General features: G+C 37.9%; 1 protein-coding gene across 1 annotated transcript in view; it reads left to right on the forward strand.

Moving 5' to 3' along the window:
- The window catches only part of cd276 (CD276 molecule), a 146,239-nt gene that overhangs the window by 98,901 nt on the left and 24,254 nt on the right, over window positions 1-23,084 (forward strand). The window contains exons 6-7 of the mRNA XM_028443147.1: window positions 4,818-4,859; window positions 18,005-18,043. Coding sequence (XP_028298948.1) covers window positions 4,818-4,859; window positions 18,005-18,027 — 65 coding nt within the window. The 3' untranslated portion in view covers window positions 18,028-18,043. The remainder of the gene's footprint in view (window positions 1-4,817; window positions 4,860-18,004; window positions 18,044-23,084) is intronic.

Genomic DNA, 23,084 nt, shown 5'->3' on the forward strand with positions numbered 1-23,084 from the left:
ATTATTTGGTCACCTCACAAGCTGCCTTATTGAAATATTAAATCTTATTTTGGCTGTTTCTCCTCTAAGGCCTTTTGGCAAACCTGAAAAGTGGAGAATAATAACTTATTAACGTCATGCAGACTCCTCTGCTTTCTATACACTCCTACTGTATGAATAAGATCTGCATTGGGCTTAAAATAGAATTTTCATGCACACATTGAAAGCTGTGGGGAGGACAGGAAGCGTAGAAGTGCAACCCTAATTGCAGTTGTCTTATCTTTTAATGGCGTGGCCGTGTATGGCCAGATTGAAATTGACTCTCTCTTTACCGTGTCTGGGTAGCGCGGCTGCAAGGGGTCAGTAAAAGTGGAGGAGTGAGTAAGTCATTTTTCTTCTCTGTCATAATGTATATGTATCATAACTGAGCAGAGCAGCGCGTTGTATTGGGGCTGGAAGAGAAAGCTCAATTTCACAGGCAGCATTGTATCTTCACACCAGCACTTCTCTGCTTCTATATGATTTCTTTCATTTTTTCATTTTATTTTTTCCTACTTGGTTCTCTTTCTGCATATTAACCGTGCCTTTGTACTATGTTTCCATTTTCCCCCGTCCCCTCAAAGCTCATTTTACATTCAGATAAGCATGTGATTTAAGCAAACTCACTCTGAGGATCATGCGTGTATATCTCACTAGGGATGGATGTCCCTTGGGTGTGACATTAAAGTCAAGAGAAGCTGGGTTTTCCCTGTTGAGTTTCGCTACAGTGGTGCAAGCGTCTCACTGGGGATAGCCCTAAGGTAAAACACATTTACCCGCAGCCATGAGCTGTCATGATTTGTGACTCTTCCTGGAAGTTGTTTAGGCACAGAAACTGTAATTTCTCAACAAAACAAGCTTTTGAAGCCCGTTCGTGTCTCATTAAAAAGGAATTCTTCAGAGCTGTTGAGGAACACCATAATATCACACTGATTACAAGGATTAAATGGACCGTGATCGCGAACATCCTTTTGTGACAGGATTCAGATTGTTTCCTCACTGCTTACAAACAAAATGGATATTCTTTCGGATTTTGAATTTAAAAGACCGAAAAACAAGTGTTTTATAGCAAATGCAGCAGTATTTGTCATTATAGTAATGACAGGAGATTAGAGCAGTGGTTCTTTGCTTTCTCTTTCCTGTGTGCTTAGCATTTTGTTAATGTAGCTCCTGCAATGTGATCAGTAAAGTCTGCTGAAGTCTTTTTCTTGACAGATCAGGGTTATTTTCAAGGCAAAGTATTGATACAGAGCTCTTTTTTTAGTGCTAAGACTGATCTGTGTATATATACAGGGTTCCTGTGGATCCTTAAAAAGACTTAAAAGGCATTCAATTCATGAATCTAAAAATAAGGCCTTAATTGTCAGTAGAGCCAACTACAAAACAGTGATGTGGTTGCAGCAGGACTCTATGCAAATGCACGTCATGCTTGGAGCAACTTTCAACAACATGGGGAAATGTAAATTTAAAGAAAATTGCCTGTCCAAAAAGATTTTTCTTAAAAGCTTTTCTTAATGGTTTTTATTTTTTTGAATTAATGTTGTTTCATAGATTTTTGGCTATTTTTGTCATCATCTTGTGTGTTTTGAGTGATTTTGATTATTTTAGTCTGTTTTTATTGTGTGTATTTTACTGTCATTTTGTGTATTTTTGTGTGTTTACTTCCGGGGCCGCCAGTTGCACGTCTGCACTAGACACTTAGAAAAAATGTACCCTAACCCTATTTAACAGCGTGTTGCCTGTTTTTTTTCCCAATTGTATTTATTAATAATAATAATAATAATAATAATAATAATAATGACACAATGACAGATGCCACTGGTACGACTGTTTCCTATTGTGGCACCTGGAATTCTCAGTAATCTCCCATCCAACTACTAACCAAGCCCAGACCTGATTAGCTTCCGCGATCTGGCGAGATCGACCAATGACCAATGAGTTCGGGCAATGACAAGCTGGTATGGCCATAAAGCCTTAACCGGCCTTTACTGTGAAGTCGGTCTTAAATTTAATTTCAAATGGCATTAAAAAGTCTTGAATTTAATTTGACGGAAGCTGTAGGAACCCTGTATGTAGTTAAATTTATCCTGAGACTTCAAAATTTGTACTTCCAAATAAAAAATGTTTATATTAACAGAAAGGCCACAATTACTCTTTAATACCTTTCACCAAGGTGGTAATATTCTGATCAATGTTTGTTTGTTATCTTGTCTGTCAGCAGGATGACATTAAAAGTACGTGACGGATTTCGACAAAAGTTTACGCCATGGAAGATTCAATAAAATTCAGATCCGGATCAATATACTGATTCCAGATCATCAAAACAGAAAACTGACTGCAATGAACACTGCACTGATCCAAACCGAACCCGACAAACCTGTGTGCAGTGCTTGGTACCTTGTGGAGCAGCGCCGTGGTTACGTGTGTCTGTGTAATGGCGGAGTGCTATGCGCTCATTAGAGTGATATAATCACTCTGTAATCCCGCGGGTCAAAAAATTGTGGCTGAAAGCCTGGCTCTCTGTAGCCGTGTGTAGCACAGCAGTCCCCGGTCCGTGTGATGGACGCGGCTGTTATAAAAGTGGTCTGAAGAGCGTGGTGGTGTTTGTCACAGTTCCAACGGTAGGAGACCACCGTTCACCCGCCCTCAAATCCCCGTCTGTCCATAACAGGAGTAAAACAGCCAAAAAAGCAAGCCAGTAACGTGATGTTTTGGTCCTTAAATGGACCTTCTTCTGGCAGGCTTGCTCACTAATACACGTGTATAACCGTACAGGAACAGAGCGTAATAGATGCGTCTCTCGTGAAATCTGAGCATGGAGTTAGGAATCATGATCTTTCGTTTTAGGGGGCATGACATTTATTTAAGGGGGCGCTGCCCCTCTTGCCCTTGCATAGAGCCGACCCTGGCTAGTTAGCATTCCATAGATTGTTCATTGGAGATTTTATAGTATAGACTGGGCGTATTTTAACTGCTCCAGGAGCCCCACCCATAATCAAGGTATTTTTTGAGTTTCACCCTAGTGGCAGGTCAGGAGAAAGCAGGGGTTTAGTTACACTTTAAAGTGTAAATGATCAAGGTACCATGTTCAGAATCACTGATCCAGAGAACTGCCAATATCTGGCAAAGAGGGTATTTGCTGCTTGGCAGAGGTTTGCGCTCCCTGAGTATTAATTTCCTGCTTGTATTTACAATTATCTATAACTCCAACATCCCCCAGTGATCATATATGATCCATTTGTTGTTAACAATACACTTTTTTTTTTTAAAGATCTTTTATTGAAAAGCAAGCGGCTTACCCTTTGTTTTTTGTTTTTTAAACCAAGCGAAATCTGTTCATTTTTGTTTTTCACAGCTCATATTCAAAGGAAAATGAAATAAAAGGATTAAACCCGTGACACAAAATGTGTCATTACCAAAAAATTAAAAAAAAAGGCCCTGTCATTTCTAGTGTTGGAGAGTGAATTAATGAGGCCACTAATCAATATATTTATAGCACTCTTTGTTTGGCAGTGGGAGACATTTATATTTTGCTACATTTTAATTACGTGTAATGTTTTTTGAAGACATCTTGCAGCTCGGCTTCTTTCCACTTCTATGGAAGGAAACAAAGACATCAAGGCAGAATGATGGAGAGCAGTAATGTTCTCTTGGCTTCAGTGAGCAAACTCCCTCATCTTTTCTGTCTTTTGTCAGAAGCTGCACATTTTTTATACCCCCACGCCTTTCAAATCCTGCCGATGGGGGCATAAAATGGTAACACTCCATGTACAACTGAGGCCGTTCTCGCTCCCTTCTCTGTGGATGCCCTCGTTTTCACCCTGACTTTGAGGTACCTTTAAATGAGGTACCATCACAGCAGGTCCCTGCAGGTATTTTCTCCTACTCCCTCATTGGACTGTTGGTCAGTTTGTAGCTGTTGAAGGAAACAGTGAATTGAAACTTACTTACACACAAGTGTGGCGCTTTAACTCAACCCATCTACTACCAATGGATAAATAAACAATGTCACATAGAAACATAATCAAATACATATCTACAGTATTTCTGTGCAATACCAATATGTCAAGCATAATTTTACATGCATATACAGGATGTTGGAATCGAAAAACTCTGCACGTTCAGCTCCTATAATAATGAGGATTTTTGCTTAATTTCCCCAGAGGATTATAGTGTCTCGTGTCAAAGTCAAGGAAAATCTGGCAATCGCACAGGAATATGAACATATGACATTTGCTGTCTTATCGTTTTATTTTATTTTTTTCTCTATTCATCCAGTTAGTCTTATATTAGACACTAAATAGTGGATTCAGAGTTTTCATTTGCAATGAGAGCCATTTTGTCAACCCATCACTTGGATTCTCAGTCTTGGGCTATATATAGCTTGTATGTGTATGTGTGTGTGTGTGTACGCACAGATGCAGGCCATGTGTGTTTGTAAGTGTGACAGCCATCAGTGAGTTGCCTCCTGAACTCTGTTGACAGTGGGTTTTCAGAGAGCCTGCAGCTAAATCCTAATGTGATTACTGTCTTTGTGAAAGGGCCTGATGAAAGGTTAAGGGGTTGATATTACTCCTCTATTGTGTGTGTGCATGCGTGTGTGCATGAATGCAATGTTTGAAGGGGGGGTGGCATCCTGTGTGTGGAGTTTCTGGTCCCTCAAAACCCTCTCATCACAGCTTGTCCCTTGAGCTGCGAGGATCAGCTCACCACAGGCATGCGATGGAGTGACTTCATTGTGCTGCTTTTGCTTTGTACTTTGGCTCCTGCTGATAATGGCTCCTCTTGTCTTCCCACAGCTGAAGAGGCCAAGGAGCTGGAAGAAGAGGAGTCAAAGACAGGTCGGCCAATCCACACGTGGTCCAGCCTAAAATCCTCTTACGTGGTTGGGAAACAGCTGCAGTTGCAATTTTGTAGCTTGAGCTCGGTGTAAAGCACCATTACATCATGTTTTCAGTGTGTTACACCACAGAAAATGGTTTTAACAACTGTTTAGCCAAATTGAAATGATTACAAACTTTGCTAAGTGGATTGTATTACATCTCATCTCAACTCTGTGAAGATGACGGAGGCGTGTTTACTAATGTTTAACTTCCAACTGTAGCTGCCCTTATTGAAACGCTGGCGGGTAAGAAATTAGATCAACAAACACAGGCTGTATCTAAATATACACATTAATTAGTTACACTTACTGGTGGGACTACCCCACGTTTGCATGAGAGCTTTAATTCCCCTTTAGTTCAGAATAAAAGTTAAATCCTCTTTAAACTGACCTTGTAAATACTGAGGGCAGATTCACTAAGATCTCAAATAAAGGCTGGTAAACCAGTTGCTTCTCTAAATCCTTTAGTGGTGCAGTTTCCTCACCTGCTGCACGGAATTCACTAAGATTGCAGCAATGATTAGTGCATGTGCAGAACTGGTGCAGAACGCCCTTATTTAAATGAGCATTTTGTACGTGTTGTGTTGAACATGGAGGGTGAACTTGACTGTGCGGAAGCGAAAATAAAAATGTGAAGCAGCAGAATTGTTAGTAGAGGAAACAAATAAAAAAAATGGATGAATTACATCAGATAGATAGATAGATAGATAGATAGATAGATAGATAGATAGATAGATAGTAAGATATTCTTTGTTCATACCGCAGTGGAGAAATGTGCATGGATATGACTGTGAGTGACGGCTGGGTGATCGCATGAGTCCAGCTTTTTTTTCTCTCTCTCTGTCGCTCTCTCACACACACACACAACTGGAGCCTTTTTTTTCCATCTTCACTGTGTTTTCTGTCCACGTTTACTGCAGCAATGATCTCTGCGTGTGTGTTTGCACCTGCTTTTCTGTCGTACTATTTTCTGGTATTAAAACTGTCACCACAAACAGTTCAGATGAATCACATTGCTCTCACTGCATAAATGTATTTGCATTTCCTCCTCCCATATTTTTGCTCCCCCTGGGAGATCCGCCTAGTATGCATATTTATTAGAGGGAAACGAGCTAAATGGATTGAGGGCACATTGGGAAGCACACTCCTGATTCCCTGGGCTTTGTTCTTCTTATTAGCGTGTGGAATGATGTTTGCACACATTTTAGTACCACTAAACCTTTTGTGAATCTGCCTCGGAATTCTTGGAAACATGGAATCATTCCGCTTTAGGTCTGGGGGTTGGAGAGGGTCCTGATTGGACAGTGGGGAACATTACATATGCACGTCTATGGGAAAAATCACACAACAAACCTTTTCTTTTTGTGAATACAACATAGAAGACCACATGAGAACTGTTTTCACATGAATGTAGTTTTGAAGCAGCAGCTGGACAGTGACATACGGTTTAACTTTCATCCACGGAGCAAAAGAAGGAAGATAAAAGTCCGTACTTTGGTCAATCAAAGCCAGCAGTTAGTGCAACAGCTGCTCTATCTCCACTATAAAGGACGTTGAGTGAAAAATTAACTTTAAAATGATCTGCGCTGTAGATCTGTTGCTTCATGCCCCGACGAAGCCTGTTCCGTTTGCCAGGGTTCGTGTGTGTAATAAGTCTGTGTGTGTGTGTGAATGTCCTCATGTTCATGCTTCCATCCATCCACTCTTTTCATTATATCCATATCTTTTGCAGGCTCTTATTAAATAAATAGTCTCGGCTCTAGTCCAGGCGGCCATCTTGGATTATGTGGTCACCAGCACGTCATCGCGAGATGTCCTCGCAAGATCAAGAAATTCTTTAATTTGGAATTAAATTAGAATAAACTAGCCACCTAATTCGGAATTACATTTGCATTTAGAATTAAGTGTTTACAAGGTCAGTTTAGGATTTAACTTTTATTCTGAATTAAAGGGGAATTACGCTCCCATTTAAACGTGGCCAATGTAATTATGAATTCAACTTAAATCTGAATTAAGTGGCTAGTTTATTCAAATTTTAATTCTGAATTAAATAATTCCTCGATCTTGTGAACATTTAAGTCCACTTTAGGCTAATTACGACAAAGGTATGGTCGTCAGCCTCCTTTCTCCGCTGCTCTATCTCTTTCTCCGCAGCTCTATCTCTTTCTCCTGCTCAGCAGGCAAAAGTGAAATATGTAAAGTGAAACCGCGTGTTATCGTTGAGCTGCTGCTTCAAAACTGCAATCAAAATAAAAGTGAAAACAGTTTTAATCATGTGGTCTGTGTTGTAGCTGAAAAGAAAAGGTTTGTTGTGTTTTTTGCCGATAAACGTGAATATGTCACGTTCTCCGCCTGTCCAATCAAAACTCCCAGACACAAAGTGGATTTAAATAAAGCCAAATAAACCTGTTTTTCATGTAAACCTCATTTCGGAATTACTATTTAAATGTAAACACAAAGCAAAACACTTTAATTCTGAATAATTTAATTGAAAAAAAAAAAAAAAAAAAACTATGTAACTGTGGGCAATGTAATAAATGTTTGGAAGATCCAAAAACATTTTCTAAATAACTTTATGAAGTGTGGTTTGTGTAGTCTGTTTACAACTAAAAGCAGCTCAAAGTAGAAAAGATACACTTTTCAGGCGAGTAAACATTCAATTCTTTATTATTATTATTATTTAATTATGTATTTATTTAAAGAGTGTAATTCAATGTTATCATAGCAAAACATACATTTTTCACAACTTCTACGAGTTAGTGTCCTTCTCGCAAGTTGCATGCGTCATTGTAAGTGGACAATGGGACGCTACCTTAAAACAGAAGCCAGAAGACTAAAATTGAATGTGAAGATTTAACGTAGACCTACATATTCCTTAACATTGTCGTTAATTGTCTAAAAGTATAACAATGCAAGCTAGGGGAAGGCAGGATGATGGAAAACAAAAAAAGGGCTTAATCGAAGAATGTTTCAAGAGAGTTATAACAACTGAACAGTTTGTGTATTGATGAAGAGCGAGTACACACCAATAGCTAATTCCTGCTTTCAACCCAAATCCATTAAACTGAGAAACAAGTGGGATATACTGTGTATGTGTGTGTGTGTTTGTGTGTGCATGCATCTTAAGTGGTGCCAACAAGCTACTTTACATTATAGGTTGCCCTACAGCTACAGCTATAACACTAAAACGTCTGCTGTGTAAATTTCATGGTAACAAGCTCTACAAGTTTCACAAATTGCAAACAGCACTGCTGCTGATGATTCACTTTATCAAGCTATAAGATTCTGCCATTGTGTCACTGCAGAAATGTGTTAAGCATTTTCTAGTCTAAGTATTGAATTTCACTTCCATCACGAGTTGCAAACCGAGAAATTGGCATCAGAGCATTCTTGACGCTCTTCCTTGTACTACTTCTAGTTTCCATTTTCAAGCATTTTACTGCTATTTAGAAGAAACAGATCAATATGAAAAGAGTAATGGGGAATTTTCAGGGTTGGACAATACACTGAGTTCACCATACGATACATTATTTTTGGAAAGGAAAAAAGACAAAAGAAAAATGTAGTTAGAAAAATATCCTTGGCGATACACCTTGTGAGGTTTTATTTTCACAATATATTGTATTATTTATATCTTATCTTATATCTTATGACATTATAGTAAATTATAGTCATTCTAGTTCAATAATCTGAAATTGAACGTCTTTGGAAAAATATTTAAATAATTTAGTTGTTTATTCCATAGTTTATGTATATTGCTAATAAGTGTCCTAACTAGATTTGAGATGCAATACTAGTTTTGACTTGCAGCTTTTTGAAATGAGGTGATGCAGAACAATGGCATCTCACAACTATTGTGATCAACCAATGTACACCAATCATGTACAAGTGTTTTTCCTACATTCCTATTGCATTGCTATTGCAACAACACATCATCAGTGGGGTAAAACTAAGATTTCAAAATTCAACTACAACATTAATATGAACTAAAGGTAGGATAATATATCATGCGACAAGATATGACGATATTAAAATGTCACAAGATTTATTGTTGATGGTTTGAGTGGTATGACATGAGGGGGGATGAACATATTTTACACAAACTACCACCAAATTGCTATGGTTTGTTTTTTTTTTTTTTTTTTAGATATTTGTATTGAGTTGTAAAAGTATGTCGAGAGTAGAGAAACAGTTATTTTATTTACCAACTGTAATTTTCTTGGTATTTTTTCCCTTTTCAAAATGCTGTATTATTATTACAAAACGATTATCATCTATTATACAACAGTTGGCTCGGACCGAGTGATTTGATTGGATGACAGACATTCCAAGAGTGCTGATATAGAGAAACAACAGCACTGAGACTCCTTACGGATCGTATCACTCCGCTTTACAGTTGATCTAAATACCGTTAATTACCTTTACATCTTTGGCTACACACCGCAGTCACTACGTTCACACTGCAGGTCTTAATGCACAATTAGGATTTTTTTCAAAAACACTGATTTGTTTTGTATGTGGTCGTTCATATTACATATTTAATAATAATAATAATAATAATAATAATAATAATAATACATATTAAATGCGTCTTCAATCAGTTTGGAGTATGAACAGAATGCAACCTTAATGTGACGCACATGTGCAGAAGAGGTCCTAAGGTGACCCATGACCCCACTGGCACTGGCGTAAGGTGCTCTCCATTTGTGGAATTATTTTTTGGTGGCAGAGCCAAATGATTAAATAAACAAACAAATCATAATCTCTTGTCACTTATTATTGTTAACTAATAAAATATGCTTGTATAAAAGCATTATCACACTCGAGGTCGTGCTGCTGTGATAAAATATCTACGACACTCGGCCCCCTCTGCATTTTTGTCAAATCATGTGTACCTCCTCTTCATATCAACAAGTACCCTTTGCATAATTTCATATGCTTTTTCATACAACAACTCACTCTCCTAAACCTTTAACTGTGTCTCGAACATTGGCTCCCTGAGGCTTAATCTGCAAATTGAAAACAATGAGCGTAATTTAAAGTGGAATTTCTTTATTTTAAAATACCATGCAACTTTTATGTGTTTACTTCAAATACGGTCTCCTTTGTAAAAATGCAGCTAATTATTGTGTTCTATTGTTAGAAGTGTGATAACAATGGCCTCTACAGCATTAAATAATCCTGTTTCAATACATTACAAGAAAATGTGGTATTTTATTGAGCAATAGTACTGTTAGTTAGTGGTGAATTTGTCCAAAAAACCGCCTAAAAAGGAACTAGGAACATTTCCAGATCATTTTTAAATTAATCTATAAATCTTTCAGAGTACCCCTTGCAAGTGTTAGTTTATTAAATTCTCATAGTAAAGATACATACATGCATAGTCCATGTTCCTCACTCAGTTCTGTGAGCTATCTTTGCTGTGTGTGATGTTTTTTTCCTAATTAGAATATGACCTTATGAGGCCAGAATTAATTTTGACATTAGCAAGCATTGCAAGCTTCCTTTGCCTGTCTTGCCTCAGTAACTTCCCCTCACCATCATGAAGAGTTTTCCCTCAAGCGTTAATGTCATTAGAGTTATTCTTTTGACTTCCTTCTTTATTCTGATTGAATTATTTAGCCTTTCTGTGAACGCCAAAGTTAATACCATTTGATTTTAATAAGCTGAGAGGTGAAGGAGACTCCGAGTGAAGGGGTACAATGGCTTTTATTCTCCACTGCTCTCTCATGAATGTTTCAAAGCGATCTTTGCTGCCAGGAGTGGGGTCAGCCATCCCACAACTAGCGAGACTTAACAGCACAGGTTTAGCTAAAGGGTTTATTCAGAGGGGAAAACAGGGCTCTGAGACTGGAGTCATAAGGCAGAAACTGGCTGTCTTGCTTACCTCTCTCTCTCTCTCTCTCTCTCTCTCTCTCTCTCTCTCTAGCTGGGTTTCCGTTACAGATTTTCGCAAAATTAAAAGCGATTTTTATAAATATCGGCAAAGTATAATTGCGCTTTGAATGTGTTTTTATTTAAGGCTGTTTTGGGCAGGAGCCTCGTAACTCTGGCGAAATCTTATCCTGTGAGACTTTGATGCAGAAAGACAGACGCTCTAAACCTCCTTAGAAACACTTTGTATTCCTTTGTAGTTTCACATCTAATATGTAATATCTCCTCTTCTGTTTACGCGCAATGCGTCATGTTGTCTCGGAGAGAAGCGGTCATGTGACCAGTTTTGTCACGTCATGTAACCACGTACGTCACAGTCTGTGACGTGTATTTACGGAAAAAGTGTTTGCATAGCGCTTTTTCAGTATCGAAATGTCTCCTCATGAAAGCGTAAAAACCTTTTGTCGCTATTTGAGTGTTTTTCCGAAATTCAGGTTGCATTATTTAGATTTGGTGCATTTCCAAGGGTAATGGAAACAAACGCCTTGTCCACACGTAGCTGGGTATTTTCATAAACGTGTATCCACCCTCCTACGTTTAAAAAAAAAAGTGCTATCCACAATTGAATGGACGTAGGGCTGGGCGATATGGCCTTTTATAAATACCGCGATATTTTTAGGCCATGTCACGATACACGATATATATCTCGATATTTTGCATTACCCTTGAATTAACACTTTGATGCACAAAATCACACCAGTATGATGATTCTATATGTCTACATTAAAACATTCTTGATCATACTGCATTAATATATGCCAATTTTAAACTTTCATGCAAAAAAGGGGATATCACAACTAAGTCAAAGTTGACATAACTGTATTTATTAAACAGTGAGTGGCTCAAACATAAAATTGTCAACAGAAAGTGCACGTTCTGTGCAAAATTGTCACAGAGACATTTCAAAACAAGACATTAGTGCAGGATGCAACTCACATGGCATTTCAAAACACAAAATTAAAGTGCACTTTTTGTACATAATGCCACTACAATATTTTAAAACAAATAGTGCCCTTTTGTGCATGTTGTCATTAAGATGACATTTCAAAAAAAAAAAAAAAAAAAAAAGTCCGCGAGTTTAACGGTATGGTCATTTTCAACACCGCACAGACTACAAGCTGCGATATATCGAGTATATTCGATATATCGCCCAGCCCTAAATGGACGTCACTCTCTGTTGTTGGCAGCTTTATGTATTGGGGTCCCAAGTGCACCGTTATGGCTTTGCACACCTGCCTAACAATGTTATAGATGACCTTTCTGGACAAACCAAACGTATCTGCTATTTTCCTTAATCTATTCTCATCCACCAAATAGTACAGGGTGAAGGCAACTTTTTACCCACACTGACCAGTGATTTCATTATTGTGTCTTGTCCCTCTATATGAGGATGAAGCAACTCCATCAATGACAGGAGGGAGGACCGGGACATGCAGAGACTTTCACGCCACTCATCCGGGATGACGATTTTGTTCTCAGAGTTGTCCCACCAGCTGAGAATCAGTCCAGGTCTGATCCAAAATGGCTGACAGCGTCTTTGACGAGCAGCATGCCTTCGAGGTGGAGGGAGGTTTATTTCATGTAAAATCACCGCCTGCAGCGACTCTTTTGTTCCTCAAGAAGAAGCAGTAGTTGGACTCCCAACAAGCAGCCAAAAAGCATCTGTAGCAGCGATTCATGGAGCACAGTATCCATGTCGCCCACTGCCCGACATAAACGAGAGCACAAATAGGACGTTTATTCATTAGACGTCGCAGACAGTGACGTTTGGAAGCTTAAAACTCTGGTTATCTATGTCCACACAAACACAACTGGAACAAAAGTAAATGAGTAGAACTGAACTGGAGTTTTCCCAAATCTTCACTTTGGTCAGAGTTTTCTAAAAATCCCATTTTGAATGACCTCATCCTGCATTTTCATGTGGATGAGAGGCCAAAACGCAGAAAAATATATTAGTTTTGGCAGATAAGTACCTGTCTACATGTGGACAAGGCCATAGTTTCTCTCTCTCTCTCTCTCTCTCTCTCTCTCTCTCTCTCTCTCTCTCTCTCTCTCTCTCTCTCTCTCTCATCCATGCACCTGGTTGGTCCAGGTGGACGTTGTAGGCAGCGAGCTAGTGAAGTCAAGCTAATGGATCTGTTTTCTAAGATAGCTCTCTAAGCAATCCAGACTGGCAGCTTTGTTTTGCCATCTGGCTTCAATTGCATTGACAAAAGCAGTGGTTCCTGCATAAGACAAAAGAGCTGAAATGAGCCTCACTTTAATAAACCCAGGATGATGGGGTGCCACGTTTGTTTGTTATCTTAATGAGCTGTCCAAAGGAGAGCGCGCCTCCCTTTTCAAAGCAAGGCTGATTGGAACAATAACCATTGATAACTAGGGACTCAGGCTGATTCATTCGCAGTAGGGTAGGGTCTCTTTGTTGCCAATACAGCAGTAGCAAATAATGTTTAACAAACAGTGGAGCCTCAATTTATGGTGTGTTTGCAGATGCAAAAGCCAACAGAGACTCACGATCAGCTGCAAAGTGAGACAGAAAGCGACATACACTAATGCTCATTCCCATGCAGAGACGTGCAGTGCATACAGTTCCCGTTGCCTCCACCCTTCACCTCGTCCCTGAAATGCATTCAGTAATCTGAGCATGAAGCGCTGTTCAGCGTGGGCTGCAGTCATGCAACCACAGCTTCTCCTGTCAAAAGCTGGCTTCTGATTGTGTAGACGAGCCGCTGTCTCCCTAAAGTCTGGACTCTAAGGAGTCGGGCCCCAGCAACACGGCCCTGGAATTGTGTGCTAGTCTGTGACCCAGTTCTTCCACTGACAAATGAAAAAATAACTGGCACGCCTTCTGAGAAGAGAACTGGATATTATGGGAAGTATTTTTTTATCAACTGAGAGGAGGTCCTATGAATCCGAGAGGTTTAGGGGATGTTAGTTCTATAAAGCTGATGGATAGGAGAAAGCTCCGCCTCCGAGTATCACTCCTTCATACCAAGGCCACGACTAAAAGATGGATGAAAGTTGGGAAAATTATATTAAAGCATCAAGCCCAGTGGCTCATCATCTTAAATGTTATGTTCCTTTAAAAGAATTAAAAGTAAGCTGTGGCTAAGAGAAGGTGACACTCCGGCTTCCGGCACACAGACTGAAACAGGGACAATTGCAACAGAGTCAAAGTCACCTCTGTGCTTATTGTTTTTGTCTCTGGAATTACACAGAAATGGAATTTCAACACTTTGATGTAAGAACAGCTTAATATTCACAATGCTTCACATGGGAAACAAAGCATATTAGTGAATGAAACCATTTGTTTAAACATCCCAGTGGGGCGTGGGCCTGCATGTTCCTGGAAATAAATACTTCTGTGGCCTCTGGGGTATTATTAACTATACAAAGAAACAGTCAGCTTATTGTTTCTATTGATAGAATAGCTTTTACATATTCGTTTCACAATAGAAAGTGTGAAATCGCACTTGAGGTGTATTAAATCTGATACCATTAACAGTAAAACCCTCTGTGTTCTCTCCATGGTTGGGGTCAGTTATAATTGTAATTATGTAATTGATAATTAATTACAATTATGGCATAATTATAATTGAAATTGCAATTGAAAAAATATGTTGCTGTCGTAATCATAATTACATTGTAATTGAGATAATTGACTTTGTAGTTGTAATTATCATGAAAATTCTATAAAAATTTTTTTTATTATAATTTAATGCAAAACGGGAACCATTTTACAGTTCTATGTACAGATTTACACATATATAGTTAATAATCATTAAAATATTACATATATATGTATACTGTAAGTATATATAAGTTTTCCCACATTTTACGATTTAAAAAAATTCAAATCAAGGGATATACTGACACAAAAAAGGCTCAGATACCCACACCAACAATATTAAAACCTATATTTTCATTAATTAGGAAGCCTAACAAGGTAACAATAGATAGGAAAGAAATTAGATGATAGATAAATGTTTTTAGTGTATTTTACAGCTGATTTAGAACCTGTTATCATAAGAGATGCTAACAGAAAGCTAACACAAGAGGAAGGGTAACTTTCATTACGTTATTTATTTCAGGCTCAGTAATTGTGATTAATTATAATTTAACTTTAGTAATTGAGAACGTAATTGCAATTGACTTTCTGAGGATAGAAACACAATTGTAAGTTAATTGTAATTGGAAAAATGGTTGTCACTGTAATCATAATTGAATTGCAATTGAACATGGGTAATTGAAGACGTAATTGTAACTGAAAACTGTAATTGACCTCCAACAATGGTTGAGTGTCTTTGACCTCAGAACTTTAACTAATTTGACACCTCTGATGTCAATGCCCCAGTTTCACTTTTTATTAATAATCAGCCTTTCCTGACCCACCTGCAGAGAACCAAGGTTTTTCTAGTAACTCGGTGAGAAACACATTCTTAATGAGTTTTTTATCCTGAGTTCAATATGAGAAGAGAGAGGACAAAATGAGCAGTGCAAAATTTCATCCACGCTTAGTAGATGGTTAACTTTCATTAGGTTATTCGTTTCAGGCTCAGTAATTGTGATTAATTGTAATTGTGAACGTAATTGGAATCAACTTTCTGAGGATAAGAATAATTCTTTTTGAATTGTAATTGGGAAAAAAAACATGGTAACTGTAAACATAATTGGAGTGGAATTGAACATGGGTAATTAAAAATGTAATTGACCCCAACCCTGGTTGTTTTTTGTCCCAGTATTACCAGCAACTCCTTAGAATGCAAAACCATATTGATTTGATACTTTATTTAACATAACCTTACTTTAAGAGTTCATACAAGTCCTGGGACCAGTTCTTGGATTCTCGGAGTACTATGCATTTCCAAATTAGGGCGTGACAAAATGTTGCCCAACATAACCCAGTTTGACAGAGCTGCCGGTCACTATTTCAAATTTCCAGAGTTCAATTTGAGCCGGCCTGGGAAAAGTGCCACAGGCATCTTTTCTTGACATGCCCTTCCTTTTCACTGGCACTACATACCGTCCCCTGGGCTCTCCCAGCAGTCACGCATTACCGGCTAAAGATATGTAAATAGAACATTCATGTTGCCTTCATTACTCGATGTGGGTCACTGGATAACTTCAAGACTACTCATTAGAAGAGCTTTCTGTCCAACCTAGCTTAGCAGCTGCACACACACACACACACACACACATACACACACTGGCACAGCTTTTTGCTGTTTCAGCAACTAAAAGTATACGCTACATGTTTACTATTGTTTCCGACAAGGCGGATACTCTTTTCCATTACATAGTTTTTCCACCGCACTACATTTTATAATTATATATGATTGTACATTTCCAGTGAAGGTTTGTTCTCATCAGTTTTGTTGCTAAAAGGGAACTACTAAGCGTGGATGAAATTTTGCACTGCTCATTTTGTCCTCTCTCTTCTCATATTGAACTCAGGATAAAAAACTCATTAAGAATGTGTTTCTCACCGAGTTACTAGAAAACCCTTGGTTCTCTGCAGGTGGGTCAGGAAAGGCTGATTATTAATAAAAAGTGAAACTGGGGCATTGACATCAGAGGTGTCAAATTAGTTAAAGTTCTGAGGTCAAAGACACTCAACCATTGTTGGAGGTCAATTACAGTTTTCAGTTACAATTACGTCTTCAAATACCCATGTTCAATTGCAATTCAATTATGATTACAGTGACAACCATTTTTCCAATTACAATTAACTTGCAATTGTATTTCTATCCGCAGATAGTCAATTGCAATTACGTTCTCAATTACTAAAGTTCAATTATAATTAATCACAATTACTGAGCCTGAAATAAATAACGTAATGAAAGTTACCCTTCCTCTTGTGTTAGCTTTCTGTTAGCATCTCTTATGATAACAGGTTCTAAATCAGCTGTAAAATACACTAAAAACATTTATCTATCATCTAATTTCTTTCCTATCTATTGTTACCTTGTTAGGCTTCCTAATTAATGAAAATATAGGTTTTAATATTTTTGGTGTGGGCGTCTGAGCTTTTTTGTGTCAGTATATCCCTAGATTTATTTATTTATTTTTAAATGGTAAAATGTGGGAAAGCTTGATATGAAACACATTTTAATAATTGTTAACTACATACTGTATGTGTAGAACTGTAACATGGTCTCCCAGTTTTGTGTTAAATTATAACTGACAATTTTTATAGAATTTTTATGGCAATTACAATTACAAAGTCAATTATCTAAACTCAATTACAATTTCATTACGATGAAAGCAGCAACATCATTTTTCAATTACAATTACAAATCACGCCATAATTGTAATTTATTATCAATTACTTGATTACAATTATAATTGACCTGAACGCTGCACTCAACCTTGGATAAATCTGTTCAGTATAACTATAGCATATTCATTATTTAACAACACCAGCACTAAATGTTGTTTTTTTCTTACTAATCTAAAAGGGCACAACCTATTATTCCAGACTGATTGATTATCACTGTGCTTATTGTTGAATGCGTTCTGCTCTGGGCCAGTTCAGACCTTTTGGTGGAGCAGATTATACCTTTGGGATGCATATTTGACATTCCCCCACTCACTTAATCATTTGAAATCATGACTTTTGTCACATGTGTTTGGTTGTGCATTCCCACCATCAGTTGGTGTCACGGCCCACTGTTACAGTGAAGCTGCAGCCTCAACAGAGTAAAGGGCTTGGCTTGTTCGAGGAGAGCAGACACAGTGAAACTTCCTCTGCAGGCACCTTTTACATCTTCCTGCATACAACCCCATCTCCCCCCCATCTACCCTTCTGTCATGTAATATGCTACTCTGACAGCACAGCCAAGGCCCGGTAGGAGAGTGCCTATCCATCTCACTGCCCCAGTCTGCCTTCCCAGTTTGGTTCCACATGAGCACTCAGCTGCTGTGACTAATTAAATAAAGCGCAGTGCCCTCTGCTTCTTGTTATCCACGGCAAGGTTGGTGTGCAAAGACAAAGCAACAAGAGGCTGATGTAAAATGTGCAAGTGAGAGGGAACAGATAACAATTAGAAAGCTTGTGAAACTGTGGAAGTCAAAGAGACAATGATGGTAGAATGCAAAATGGTGGCTGTTATTTGATGATCTTATATTTCGACTAGAATGACTCATTCTTGTTTCTTTTTTTTTCCTCAGCTATGACACTCCTGAAAAGCTAAAGCCAAGTAAATCGAGGTAAGAATGATTATTGTGTTTAAATGAAGGCCATTATTGTGAAAGGTGTTACTTTTTTATTCCTGTTCTCCACAAATGTCTGGTGTGCTCTGTAGTAATGCCTCAAAGGTCTCAGTGTCTCTGTGGGGTTATGGGTAAGTGCTAATGCAATGAGGCTAAGCTGCATTAATTCAGGAGGCATTTGGGATTAGGGGAAGTCATGACATCTTGATTTTAAAAATCATTGGGAAGATATGACAATGCTATGTTGTTTTATTGTAATGACAGCATGAATTTTGTGTCCAGACTCCAAAACTTTAACGCCTCCTAATGATGCTTTCTCACCTTATTTTCTATATCTGAAGCCGTGTGTATTCATACATAAGTTTTAACTCAGTGAAATCGCAGCTTGTGTGAACTGATAGTGTGGTTTTTAACAAACCCAAGCCCAATCTTTATTTATTCATTTTGATAATGGTGCAATGCTTAAGCAAGATTTTAGAGAGTTCCTACTATTTTGTATTTATAATTTTTTTGTATTCAGTTATTTATCACAAACGAGCACAAATACAAAAGGCAGTAGCTATCCGTACGGTTGCCGTATCAATATACCGACATTTTATCCGTACGCAGCGCCCCTCATTGGCCAGTTTAGGTCACGTGACTAAGTCTAAACCTAACCATAAACCTAACTCTAACCCTAAAAATTGTTGCGATATAGGGTTATAACCTAATCCTAACCCTAAGGTGCTACGTACATGTGCTTCGGTAAACTTACCAATAGCACCAGGGGTTGTCCGTACGGCAACTGTACAAATAGACACTTTCAATACAAAATCTGAGAACAATGTGATAGAAAAGGATGAAAGTTTATGAAGGGGCTGAAGGAAGCAAAACATATTGTTTTCAATCCCCCTTTAGGGCCTTAAGGGCCTGTACTACGAAGCTAAATAATTATTTCCTGGATTTATTACCGTTTGCGGGCTTCACCTAACCAGACATTCTCCATCCGAAGAAGACAGAGGCTGTCCTAATAATCTCGATATCAACTCGCTAAATTACGCGAGTTAATGTCAGCCTGGTTATGTGCGCGCTCTTGTGACAGAGGAGGAGATTACAGCGTCAGACCAATCACAATCGGAGAAACTGGAGAGCCACTTACGTCACAATTGAGGAATAATTCTTTAAAAATATGAAGAATTAAAATCCATAATTCAGACCAAAAACAACACTGTTGCTGCAGTAAAAGCAGTAAGTGATTAATGCAGGGATTGATGACTTAAATTAGTGAGATTATAAACAGAGAATAAACCGACACTGATCAGTTTCACTTTCTCTTTTAACTTGTCTGTGGCTCTGATGCTGCGTTCGTACAGATTAGCCTGCATCATAAGGTGGAATATATTTATATTTTATATCTTACAGGATTGACGCTCTCTGCGTCACCACAGAATACATGAATGAATTAAATAATTAATTTATCGGACTGAAAGTGCCCGATGCACGCAGGCTTTATCAGCTGACTAATGTAGGTCAGTCCGTCAGATATAAATTTATATATTTTTATAAGATTTCATTGGTAAATGAAAGGAATGCATTGATATTCTCTCTCTCCTGTCAGCGTCACGTCAGATCTACACACAGACGTGTTCAGAAAGATCCAACTTTTATTGGACAGGTTGTTTTCGAAGAGATCTGATTTATCAGGAGGCGGGACTTTAGTACTCACTCAGATCTTAGCCAAAGCAAAACCTGGTCCTGACCAGGCTAGGTCTTCAGCCTAAGTTACCATGGTGATTTAGCCTTGTAAGAAGTTAACAGTAGGACAGCACACGCCAATTAAATCCCGGAAGTTAGCGCGATAAGAGGAAATCCAGCTAAGTAGTATAGTCCCTTAATGTTTAAACATAAAAAGATAAATGGTTGAGAACAGTAGAGCAAACTTGACAATTAGAAATAACTTGCAAAACATGAATAAAATGTACTCTGAAACTAGACTAAGTAGACTTCACAATTACATAATTTAACGAGGCAAGACCTGTATGCACAAGGTGAATGACAACCTGTATCTGCATTTATTGACAAGTTATATAACGCAGGAAAAACAGAAGACCGACCTTGAATTTAAAAAAAGGCCTTGAGTGAATATCAAGGTCACACATTGAAAGGAAATGTTGTTCAGTGGTACCAGTCTGAGCACTGTATCTCAATGTGTGGCCAAATTATTGGGAAAAAAGAGTTTGTTTTTTTTGTGACCTGAACTTTGACCCCTACCGATCTTTTTACTGGTTGGTCGTACAGCTTTGGTCCAACGAAATAAAATACTCCACCTGAGATGAGTTTTTCATCAATGTAAGCATCAAACTTGTATGATGAATATTCATTGAGATATGGAAAATTGTGGTTTATGACACTTGACGCGACCTTGACCTTAAACTTGACATTTTGGTTCCAAAAAAGGTCGACTGCACGTCTTAGACATTGCCCCTATGAGATGACATACGTGTCATTAGTGCTGCATTAATAGTCTAGGAGGAAATCTTCAACAAAGGAGTTGGGGAAGAAAAATAATAAAAACTCCAACAGGAACAATGTATTTGGAAATTTTCAATTTTATTTATTTTGTTCTGTTTTTGTCTGTTTTGTGTTATATATACAAAAAAATGCAGTGTACTTTTGATGACAGTTGTCTGTGATTTTGACATTTTGCTTGTTAATTAATGCAATAAAGTATTAAAAAAAGAAATAAATGAATAAACCTTTAACTATAATATCATATTCTCAAACAGTAGCACTTGTTTTCTCAATATCAGTAGAAAAACTGATACCGATGTAAACTGATTTTACATTTTATTGCAATTATCAGCTGGTAATATTCCCCATCTCTAGTTTTTAACAGTTACGTTTTTGTTATGTTCAAACAACCACTTTTACGCCACTTTTGTTTGCCTTTGCTGCACACTCATGCCTCACCTTTTCATCATAATGTGCAAACAATTTTTCTTCTTTTTTTTTACACTAACTTATTGGTTCGTTTCAAATGCAGGTACTAGTATTTGCTCCTTAGGAAATAGAGCTAAAGTATTAGCATTTAGCTTCAGTTAGCTGCTATTTTTTCTTCTGGCCAGTTGTGGTTGTGGTTGATTATCACCCCAAAGGAGCTGTAGGTTTAGAGATGCTGAAAACCTTTGGATCACTGGGCCTATTTTTCTCCATTGCATCCTTTTCACTAACAGATGTCACAAGAATGAATGTTACTAATAAATTACTGTGTCATAAAAACACACAGTCAGACGTGCCACCTCATACCTCACAAAGGAGACTTATTTAGAGCATATGAATGAAGCATCATGACCATAAGTTGGTGGTACACACTGAGAGCTTTGCCTTCTCACTCAAGTGTAGGAACTAATCCAAAAGTATTGAAGAAAAACATGAGTGGTAAGAGTGGTTTTTACTGTTGACAGATGGCCACCACGATTTTTTAAGTGAGAGTGAACAAATGTGTTAAAAGCGGTAAAGCTTCAGAGCTGTACTGGTAATGGCACAGGGATGATGTGAGATTCTGCCTGGCTGGAGGATAAACAGTATTTGTGATTCAGTTCAATTTGTGTGTTGTAGCTCCTCTAATATTTTTTTTTTCTTTTTATGTGGTGACACTATACTGTTGTTGAAAAATGTTAATTTAAGTAAGAGTGTGCTGTTGATATAAAGAAATGCAGCTACAAATGTAGATTATTGAGGGAATTTAGCATGCCTGGTTTTCAAAACTATGTCAGCCTCCGGCAAACACAACTCCTCTGTTTACAAAGTGCAAAAAACAGCGTAACTCTCTAATGTCTGCACAAAAAGAAAACCACTGTCACTGAAAAGGAATTTTAATGTGGCTTTTAAACGCACTGGGTATTGGTTTATATAGGTAACCTGTCATCATTTATGAGAAAACAACTTTCACAGCACCATAGGCGCATAGTTATGTTAATTAAAACAGTGAGCAGGCTTTCAGCACCACGGACAGTTCCCATTCAGAGTGATTCTCTGATGGATTAAATGGTGTAATTGGTGCCGTTTGTATTCAATTCATTTGTGTATTTGTGGCATGTCTGATTTGATTTGAAGTTTGTTCTACATTAGATGAGGACACAAAAGAGAGAAGAGCTGATAACTGAGCACAGATGCAAAGATTAGTCGTGGCTTTTCCCTGTGGAACATGTTTGGAAGAGTCCACAGTCAGTCTTACCTAACTAATGCTTGTTCACAGCAGGTGGCCTACTTTAGCGTTAACACTAACTTTGCTATAGCCTGGTCTTGACAGTGTTGGGAGTAACGCGTTACAAAAGTAACAAGTTAATGTAATATTTTCCTTTTTTATGTAACGCAGTAATATAACGCATTACTGAAACAAAAATCCGCAATATATTACTCGTTACAATCTCAGTAACGCATGTTATATGGAGACCTTAATGAATTCCACTGGTATTCCAATGAAAAAGAAAAAAAAGAGTCAAAAAAGTGTTGAAGACACTATCGTAAATTCTACCCATTTTTGCAGCGTAGAAGAACAACCTCCTTCCTGCAGAGCGGACTGTTTGTGCGGTGGAATTACTCCCACGATTTCAAATTCATTCATTCATACCTATTGATACCTGAACATTAAGGCTTTCTTTTGTGTTTTTGTTTAATCGATACATTTTTGTTTGTATATTTTTATTTAAAAGGGAAAGGAAAGTGTTTTGTGCTGTCACATTTATAGTCATTAATTTGTAAAGTTATCAATGTAATAGGATTAGGATTTTAAAATGGCTTCACATAACGTACGTAAATGTTCGATAAAAGTAACTTAAAGTTGTGTAACTCATTTGTGTAACTCACATTTTGGAGGTGGTAATATTACAATACAAATATGTTATGTTTTTATGCCTGTAACTAGTAATATAAAATGTATTACACTTTTAGAGTAACTTGCCCAACATTGGGTCTTCATCAATTCCTATTGGTTCATCTAAAGCAGGGGTCACCACCACCATTATTGAAACTGTGAGCTACTGGGGCGTCTGGGGGG

Source organism: Gouania willdenowi, chromosome 3, assembly GCF_900634775.1.
Source record: "Gouania willdenowi chromosome 3, fGouWil2.1, whole genome shotgun sequence".
NCBI classification, from domain to species: domain Eukaryota; kingdom Metazoa; phylum Chordata; class Actinopteri; order Blenniiformes; family Gobiesocidae; genus Gouania; species Gouania willdenowi.